The 9,692-nt window shown below is 64.6% G+C and overlaps 2 protein-coding genes across 2 annotated transcripts; both read left to right on the forward strand.

Moving 5' to 3' along the window:
• Window positions 1-122: 122 nt before the first annotated feature.
• Window positions 123-2,463, forward strand: LOC127061234 (acrosin-like; the record flags this gene model as incomplete). Its single annotated transcript, XM_050987845.1, is given in 5 exon segments — window positions 123-295; window positions 298-385; window positions 947-1,212; window positions 1,421-1,569; window positions 1,981-2,463. Coding segments are annotated over 5 exon segments (1,159 nt in total), but the record flags the coding sequence as incomplete, so codon positions are not given.
• A 1,659-nt stretch (window positions 2,464-4,122) lies between these two features.
• On the forward strand, window positions 4,123-6,991 carry LOC127061235 (acrosin-like). Its single transcript, XM_050987846.1, has 5 exons — window positions 4,123-4,193; window positions 4,318-4,545; window positions 5,224-5,489; window positions 5,665-5,810; window positions 6,347-6,991. Exons 1-5 carry the CDS (start codon window positions 4,123-4,125, stop codon window positions 6,989-6,991), a joined length of 1,356 nt encoding a protein of 451 aa, XP_050843803.1.
• The last annotated feature ends 2,701 nt before the right edge of the window (window positions 6,992-9,692 follow it).

Below are 9,692 nucleotides of genomic sequence, written 5' to 3' on the forward strand. Positions count from 1 at the left end.
CAGTGGCCCGGGGGGCTTGGGGACACTCGGGGACACTTGGGGGTTCCCTGGCCCGGAGGAGCCCCTGGGGGTCCCTGTCCCTGCTGTCCCCAAGCAGGGCAGTGATGGCTGTGTGCTTCCAGAGGTACCTGCGGGCTCCGGCCCTTGGCATTTGACCACAACTCGCTGGTTCGGGACTACAACCCCACGGACGATGACTACACAACTTTGTCATCTTCTGATGGCACTGCCGTGGATGTGGACAGCCCTGGTGTCCCCTCGGGGACCTGGCCTGGCATCGTCAGCGTCCAGACCACCTGGATAACGGAACATGGCACATGTGCTCGGGGGCACTCATCCACCCCCAGTGGGTGCTCACGGTGGCACGCTGCTTCATGAACACCGAGTAAGGAGGAGCAGGGACAGGCGTGTCCCCACAGGAGGGACAGGGATGTCCCCAAAGGAGGATCAGGGATGTTCACACAGCATGGACAGGGGTGTCCCCACAGGAGGGACAGGGATGTCTCCACCAAAGGGACGGGGATGTCCCCACTGCAGAGTCAGGGATGTCCCCACTGCAGGTCAGGGATGTCCCCACAGCAGGGTCAGGGATGTCCCCACTGAAGGGACAGGGTTGTCCCCAGAGCAGGGTCAGGGATGTCCCCACAGCAGGGTCAGGGGTGTCCCCACAGCAGGGTCAGGGATGTCCCCACTGCAGGGTCAGGGATGTCCCCACAGCAGGGTCAGGGATATCCCCACAGAAGGGACAGGGTTGTCCCCAGAGCAGGGTCAGGGATGTCTCCACAGAAGGGACAGGGATGTCCCCACAGCAGGGTCAGGGGTGTCCCCACAGCAGGGTCAGGGATGTCCCCGCAGCACAGGGAGGTGCCCCGAGCAGGGAGGGAGTTGTGCTGCCACAGTCCCTGGCTCTGTTCCATCAGTTCTTCCTCCATCTCCTGCTGCCCAGGGACACCTCTGCGTGGAAGGTGCTGATCGGGGCCACGGATCTGAGCCACCCGGGCCCCGAGGCCCAGCGTCGCCACATCAGGAGGGTCCTGAAGCACCAGGACTACAATGAAGACTCGGGGGGCAACAACATCGCCCTGCTGGAGCTGGACCGGCCCGTGGAGTGCAGCGACTACATCCAGCTGGGCTGCGTGCCCGACAGCTCCCTGGAGGTGCCCGAGCTGAAAACCTGCTACGTTGCAGGCTGGAGAGCCATCCCAGAGAATGGTCAGTGCCCACCCGGGCCTGGGGACAAGTTAGGGACCACAGGGACACAGCCGGGCTGGCCCTGGGCAGAGGCCAAAGCTGTGGGAGCCGGGCCCTCTGTGTGAGGAGCCCTGGGCAGGGACGGGGAGGGACAGGGGCACAGCCCGGTCCTGGGCCAGGGGCTCTGCCCAGGGAGGTGCCAGGTGCTCAGTGCCCTCTGTGCCCATAGCTTCGACCCCGGGCCTGGTGCTGCAGGAGGCCAAGGTGCGGCTGATCGACGTCCAGCTGTGCAACAGCAGCCGCTGGTACGGGGGGGCCGTGCACCCCCAGGACCTGTGCGCGGGGTACCCGCGGGGCGGCATCGACACCTGCCAGTGGGCGGCCCGGCTGGACAGGACCTGACCACCTGGCCCGTGGACCCCAGGCCGCACAGGACCTGAGCCCCCTGGGCCCATGGGACCCCAGAGCACAGGGACCCTGAGCCACCCTGGGCCCCATGGGACCCCCAGAGCCAGCACAGGGACCCTGAGCCACCCTGGGCCCTGTGGGGACCCCCAGAGCCAGCACAGGGACCCTGAGCCCAGCATGGCCTCACCCTGTCCTCTATCCCTGGGTGACCCTTCCCTTTCCCATCCACAGATCCCTGCCCTGTGTCCCAGGGCTGCCAGTCCCCATCCATGCATCCCTGTCCCAATGTCCCCTTGTCCCCAAAGCCCATCCAGTGTCCCCATGACCCCGAGGTGAGGCTGTGACCCTGGCGCAGCCCCTGACCCCTCTCTCCTGTCGCAGGGGGACATCGGGGGTCCCCTGGTCTGCAAGGACAACACCGGTGACTACTTCTGGCTGGTGGGCCTGGCCAGCTGGGGCAAGGGCTGTGCAGGTGACAAGCGGCCGGGGGTGTTCACGTCCACCCAGCAGTTCCACACCTGGATCCAGGTGCAGATGGGATTGGTCCCGCCGCCAACGGAGGCTCCTCCGCCCGAGCCGGAGCCACCCACCCCCACCATTGAGGAAGAGCTACCAGAAGTGGAGCCAGAACCAGAACCTCAACCAGAATCGGAGCCACAACCGGTACCAATACCGGTACCGATACCAGAACCGGAACCCATACCAGAACCAGAAGAGGAAGAGGAGGAGGAGGAGGAGGAAGAACCAGAACCAACACCACCACCGCCGAAGTATATTACAATTTCATTCCCTAAAGCCATCCTGCTGAGGTTCTTCATGAACCTGCAGCAGTTCCTGGAGTTCCTGCGGGACAAACTGGACTGAGGAGGAGAGGGAGCAGATCCAGTTCTGGCTGTGGGGGATCACAGCCATTCCCTGCTGGAGCCACGGCTGTGCCAAAGCCAGCCCAGTGCCCAGATCTGCTCTGTCCTGATCATTATCCCCCCCCCCACCCCACCCACCCTGGTGATAAACTTCAGTTTGTTCTTGAAATAGAGTTGTTCCAAATTATCCTCATTTCCACTCCAGTTCAGTCTTCTGCTCACCACAAGGATGGGACAGTCTGGGGGAAAAAGGGTGGGATTGGCTCCTGGTTTGGGGGGGATGAGGGGCGGCCAGGGAGGGAGGGAGGGAGGATGAGCCTGGTTCTCCACCACCTCCAGCACCTTCTGAGGAGCTCCTGGGATGGCTGGGACAGGCTCAAAACACAAACCCTGAGGGGTCACCCCTGCTCAGGGGCCACCAGGAACTCGAGGGTCCAGCAGAAAAACCTCCAGGGACCCCAGAAATGCCCTATAACTCACGGGGTTCCATCGCCCCGTTGTGGAACTCCTCACCCTGGGGGAGGTACTGCACATTCCTGCCTGGATTTTAGGGGATGACATCCCAAGGTTTGGGAATTTGGGATACAACCACTGCACATTCCTGCCTGGATTTTAGGGGATGTCATCCCAAGGTTTGGGAATTTGGGACACAACCACTGCACATTCCTGCCTGGATTTTAGGGGATGTCATCCCAAGGTTTGGGAATTTGGGACACAACCACTGCACATTCCTGCCTGGATTTTAGGGGACGATATCCCAAGGTTTGGGAATTTGGAACACAACCACTGCACATTCCTGCCTGGATTTTAGGGGATGACATCCCAAGGTTTGGGGATTTGGAACACAACCACTGCACATTCCTGCCTGGATTTTAGGGGATGACATCCCAAGTTTTGGGGATTTGGGACACTACCACGACCACTGGAAATCTGGAGGAGGACCAGACCAACAGGGCCACTTCAACAGCGCTGCCACCCCTGCTGGTCCTGACTGTGCCACCCAGGGGGTGTCAGTTGTGCTCTGACTTTGTGGTTTATAGCCAACTTTTCTGTATTCCGTGCATTTATTGGATTTTTCCCTCCAAATTTCAACCCTGACTCCCAAACCCCCTGCCCGGTATGTGGGGTTTGTGTGGGGTGAATTCCTCCTGGGAATTCCAAGCCAGCACAGCCTGGAAGTGGAGAGAGGGAGAAACTTCTCCAGCCCGGGTTCCCAGCAGAGCCTCAGGTGTGCCAGTCCTGGGAAAAGTCCTTGAGAGGGACAGCAGTGGGGACAGCTGGAGCTGCCATCCCGGGGCCCTGTGAGGTGCTGGAAGTGCCATCCTGAGCTGCTGCTGCTGCCACCATCCATGGGAGTCCCCTCTGTCACCAGTTCGTGTTGCTGGGACCTCATCCCACTGCTCCTGCCGTGCCCTCGGTCCCAGCTGGGATTCCTGGATCTGGGACATTCCCCTGCTCCAGAGGGACCCCAAAGATCCCTTCAGCCCAAACCATGCCCGGGTTCACAGCTCTGTGCTGCCCTCCCCCCACCCGAGGCTGCCGTGCCCCGCACATGGAACCGGCCCCTCTGTGACATCACCTCAGCCTGGTGGCACTGTGGGCAGTGCCAGGGCTGTGGGTGTCACCAGAGGTGACAGCTCTGCCACCTGCGCTGGCATCGATGGCTTTGCTGGGGCTGCTCGTCCTGCTGGCCCTGGCCGGGCCCGTGGGGGGCACCTGGGACTCCTGCAGGTCAGTGACCCGGGGGGCTCGGGGACACTCGGGGACACTTGGGGGTTCCCTGTTCCGGAGGAGCCCCTGGGGGTCCCTGTCCCTGCTGTCCCCGAGCAGGGCAGTGATGGCTGTGTGCTTCCAGAGGCACCTGCGGGCTCTGGCCCATGGTTTTGAACGAGACCTCGGCGATTCCCGAGTACGGAACCTCGCATTCTGCCAAGGACTCAACCCTCGATGTCAACCCGGGGGCCTGGCCTGGCATCGCCAGCATCCAGGTCACCCTGGAGAACGGCACGTGGCACATGTGTGCGGGGGCACTCATCAGCCACCGCTGGGTCCTCACAGCCGCCAGCTGCTTCATGGGGGCCGGGTAAGGGGGAGCAGGGACAGGGGTGGGACCCCAGCAGGGACAGGGGTGTGACACCCGCAGGGACAGGGGTGGGACACCAGCAGGGACAGGAGTGTGACACCCGCAGGGACAGGGGGGGACCCAGCAGGGACAGGGGTGGACCCAGCAGGGACAGGGTGTGACACCCGCAGGGACAGGGGGTGGACCCCAGCAGGGACAGGGGTGTGACACCCGCAGGGACAGGGGTGGGACACCAGCAGGGACAGGAGTGTGACACCCGCAGGGACAGGGGTGGGACCCCAGCAGGGACAGGGGTGGGACCCCAGCAGGGACAGGGGTGTGACCCCATCAGGGACAGGGGTGTGACCCCATCAGGGACAAGGATGTGACCCCAGCAGGGACAGGAGTGTGACCCCAGCAGGGACAGGGGTGGGACCCAGCAGGGACAGGGGTGGGACACCAGCAGGGACAGGGATGTCCCCACAGCACAGATGTCCCCTTGGAAGGGTCAGGGATGTTCCCTTAGCAATGTTAGGGATGTCCCCACGGCAGGGCCAGGTGCCCAGGCTGCAGCACCATGGGCTGCTCCAATGCTGTATCCTTTCCCTTTTGAGGGAAGCAGAGGGCTGGAAGTGGCGGGGCTGTGCCAGCCCTGTCACTGCTCCCTGTCACTGCTCCCTGTCACTCGATGGTGTCCAGGAATGTCCTCGACTGGAAAGTGGTGGTTGGAGCCACGGATCTGGCCCAGCCGGGCCCTGCAGCCGAGGTGTTCCAGATCAAGCGGCTCCTGAAGCACCACGGCTATGACCCGGTCACGGCGCTGAACAACATCGCCCTGCTGGAGCTGGACCAGCCCGTGGAGTGCAGCGACTACATCCAGCTGGGCTGTGTGCCCGACAGCTCGCTGGCGGTGTCCGAGCTGAAAACCTGCTACATCGCGGGCTGGAGGAACACCCCGGACAGCGGTCAGTGCCCGCCCGGGGCAGGCCCGGGCCGAGCCGCGGGCAGGCGGCCCCGGGCAGGGAGGCGGCCCCGGGCCGGGGGCTCGGCGGGGGCACGGCCCGGCCCCGGCCCGGGGGCTCGGCCCCGAGCGCGGGGCTCTGCCCGGGGGCCGTCGCTCAGTGCCCTCTGTGCCCGCAGCCCCCAGCCCACGCCTGGTGCTGCAGGAGGCCAAGGTGCGGCTGATCGACGTCCAGCTGTGCAACAGCAGCCGCTGGTACGGGGGGGCCGTGCACCCCCAGGACCTGTGCGCGGGGTACCCGCGGGGCGGCATCGACACCTGCCAGGTGGGGCTGGGCCCGGGCTGGGACAGGGACCCTGAGCCACCCTGGGCCCCGTGGGACCCCCAGAGCCAGCACAGGGACCCTGAGCCACCCTGGGCCCCATGGGACCCCCAGAGCCAGCACAGGGACCCTGAGCCACCCTGGGCCCTGTGGGACCCCTCAGAACCAGCCAGGCCCCAACCATGGCTGGGCCTGGTCTCGGCCTGGCCCGGTGCCCTCCCAGCCCCGTGTCCCCAGCACTGACGGGTGTCCCTTGTCCATCCCCGTGTCCCTGCCCAGTGTCCCCTTGTCCTCAAGGCTGGCACTGTGCCCGCAGAGCCCACCCAATGCTCCCTGCAGCCCCAGGTGTGGGTATCCCTGAGCTGCCATTCCCTGCCTGTCCTGCTCTCTGTGCAGGGCTGGGGCAGAGCCCGCCCTGAGCCAGCCCCATCCTGTTCCCACTGAGGGAACTCCAGCAGTGCTGGGAATGTGGGTTGGGCAGGGGCTGGGAGAGAGGATCCAACCCTGGCACAGCCCCTGACCCCGCTCTCCTGGCCTAGGGGGACATCGGGGGTCCCCTGGTCTGCAAGGACAACGTTGCGGAGAACTTCTGGCTGGTGGGGCTGGCCAGCTGGGGCAAGGGCTGTGCCCGGGCCAGGCGCCCTGGCATCTTCACCTCCACCCAGCACTTCCACTCCTGGATCCGCGCCCACGCCGGGCCCAGCCCCACAGAGCCGGTACCGGCACCAAGGGCCACCCTGAACTCGCCGGAGCCTTCAGGACTGCCGCCACTGGCACCACCCCAACCGGTGCCACCAGAACCGGTGACACCAAAACCAGTGACACCAAACCCGGTGCCACCGGTACTGGTGCCACCTGAACCGGTGACACCAAAACCGGTGACACGAAAACCGGTGACAACAAAACTAGTGCCACCAAAACCGGTGACACGAAAACCGGTGACAACAAAACTAGTGCCACCAAAACCGGTGGCACCAGTACTGGTGCCACCAGAAGAACCTGAGCCAGAACCGGAGCCAGAACCGGAGCCAGAACCGGAGCCAGAACCTGAACCGGAGCCAGAACCGGAGCCAGAACCGGAGCCAGAACCGGACATGGACATTTCCTTCCCAAGAAACACCCTGAAACGATTCCTCAGGAAGCTGCAGCAGGTGCTGGAGCTCCTGAAGCACAGGACAGGGTGAGAGGAGGGGCAGCAGGTCCAGTTCTGGCTGCAGAGGATCTTCAGCAGCCCCAGCCGGGGCCGTGGCGGCGGGCCCAGGCCAGCCCCGGTGCCCAGGGCTGCTGTGCCCTGCCCACCTTCCTGCCCTGAGCCCGCCTCACAGATCCTCCAGTTGATTTAATCCTTGGATTAAAGTTGTGTTTGCCCTTGGTGGGGGTTAGGGATGGAATTCTCCAGTGTAGTGATCCCAAAAGCAAACCCACGCTCCTGCCCCTTCCACAAAAGGCAAAGATGAGGGGTTAAAAATTTACTGCACACAGCCATGAGATAAGGAATCAAACAATTATTTGCAGCAATATTAATTAGAAAAGGTGCAAGACAAAGTGGTGATTTACACGGAAATCCTGTGACAACACCCTACCACATTTTATCCTGGAAGTAATGCCCTTGTCTGTGGAAGTGAGAGGGGACACTGCCAGGGTCACTGCCCGGGGCTCCTGGCCATGCCCCACTCCCAGCTCCTGCCAAAAGTTATTCCCAAAATCACACACCCATTATCCACATTTTCAGTCCAGTTCAGCCTCCTGGGAAAAACAAGGATGGGACAATTTGGAGGGGAAAGGGCGGGGTTGGGTCTGGTTTGGGGGAGAGGAGGAACAGCCAGGGAGGGGAGGGGAGGATGGAGAGAGGGAGAGACTTCTCCAGCCCAGGTTCCCAGCAGAGCCTCAGGTGTGCCAGCCCCAGGAAAAGTCCTTGAGAGGGACAGCAGTGGGGACAGCTGGAGCTGCCATCCCGGGGTCCTGGAAGTGCCACCCTGAGCTGCTGCTGCTGCCACCCTGGGCTGTCCCCTCTGTCACCAGCTCGTGTCTCTGAGGCTGCCAGGACTCATCCCACTGCTCCTGCTGTGCCCTCAGTACCAGCTGGGATCCCTGGATCTGGGACATTCCCTCTGTTCCAGCGGGATCACAGCTCCCAGGAGCTGTCCTGGCTCTGGGGAAGGCGCTGGAGTGTCTGGAGAAGGATCCTGGAATGGGTCAGGATCCTGGAACAGGTCTGGATCCTTCAACGGGTCTGGATCCTGCCCAAGGCCTCCCCTGGAATGGGTCAGGATCCTGGAGTGGGTCTGGATCCTTCAATGGGTCTGGATCCTGCCCAAGGCCTCCCCTGGAATGGTCCCAGGATCCTGGAACGGGTCTGGATCCTCCCAAGTCCTTCCCTGGAACGGGTCAGGATTCTGGAATGGGTCTGGATCCTTCAATGGGTCTGGATCCTGCCCAAGGCCTCCCCTGGAATGGGTCAGGATTCTGGAACAGGTCTGGATCCTGCCCAAGTCCTCCCCAGGAATGTCCCGGGATCCTGGAATGGGTCAGGATCCTGTCCAAGGCCTCCCCTGGAACGGGTCAGGATTCTGGAACAGGTCTGGATCCTGGAATGGGTCAGGATCCTGCCCAAGGCCTCCCCTGGAATGGGTCAGGATCCTGCCTAAGTCTTCCCCAGGAGTGTCCCGGGATCCTGGAATGGGTCAGGATCCTGGAACGGGTCAGGATCCTGCCCAAGGCCTTCCCTGGAACACCCCACCCGGAGCAGGGGGCCCTGCTCGTTTGGGGTCTCCCTGTCCCACCCCAGCTCCCCACGAGCCCCAGGGGTCCCCAGGCCGTGGGGCAGCCCCGAGGCCGAGCTGGGCTACTGGAGAGGGGGCCAGGAGCCTTTGGGGTGTCCCAGCTCCGGGGAGCAGCGGCAGCAGGAGGGTTTGGGGCTGCAGCCGGGGTTGCAGCAGGGCTGCAGCGAGGGGTCCCGGCCCTTCCTCATCTGGCTGTCCCCGAAGCGCAGGCGCTGCTCCAGCAGCACCTTCTGCAGGGTGATGTCCTTGAGCGCCTGCAGCGCCTCGGGGCCCGGCTGGCCCTGCAGCAGGTCGTAGTTCTCGCCGGGATCCGCCTCCAGGTCGAAGAGCAGCGGGGGCAGGTGCGGGGTCAGCGGGGTCAGCCCGTGGCACGCCTGGTCCGGGGTGGTGTCGCTGTGGAAGGAACCTGAGCCACCCCCGGCTGAGCTCACACCGTGCTCCCGGAGCCCCGCGCAGACGGAGCTCACCCCAAAATCCCCAAATCCCAAAGAAACGCCCCAAATGCAAGCGCTGACCTTGGGTGAAGTAGTGCGCCTTGTACTTGCCCAGGCGGACGGCGAAGGGGCCGTGCAGGGGGTCGGGGGCCGGCGGGAAGAAGAACACGGCCCGGCGGGGGCTCTGCGGACAGCGGCGTCAGCGCGGACACGGAGGCCCGGGAGCCCCGGAGCCCGGCAGGGACCCGGTACCCCCGGCACCCCAGGAACCCCCGGAGCCCGGCAGGGACCCGGCACCCCGGGAACCCCCGGAGCCCGGCAGGGACCCGGCACCCCCGGAGCCCTGGAGCTCAGCAGGGACCCGGCACACCCGGCACCCCAGGAACCCCCGGAGCCCGGCAGGGACCCGGCACCCCCGGAACCCCCGGAGCCCGGCAGGGACCCGGCACCCCGGGAACCCCCGGAGCCCGGCAGGGACCCGGCACCCCCTGGAACCCCCGGAGCCCGGCAGGGACCCGGCACCCCGGAACCCCGGGAACCCCCGAGCTCGGCAGTGACCCGGCACCCCCGGAACCCCCGGAGCCCGGCAGGGACCCGGCACCCCGGGAGCCCCCGGAGCCCGACAGGGACCCGGCACCCCAGGAACCCCCGGCACCCGGCAGTACCCG

This window comes from Serinus canaria, unplaced genomic scaffold, assembly GCF_022539315.1.
Source record: "Serinus canaria isolate serCan28SL12 unplaced genomic scaffold, serCan2020 HiC_scaffold_316, whole genome shotgun sequence".
NCBI lineage: Eukaryota > Metazoa > Chordata > Aves > Passeriformes > Fringillidae > Serinus > Serinus canaria.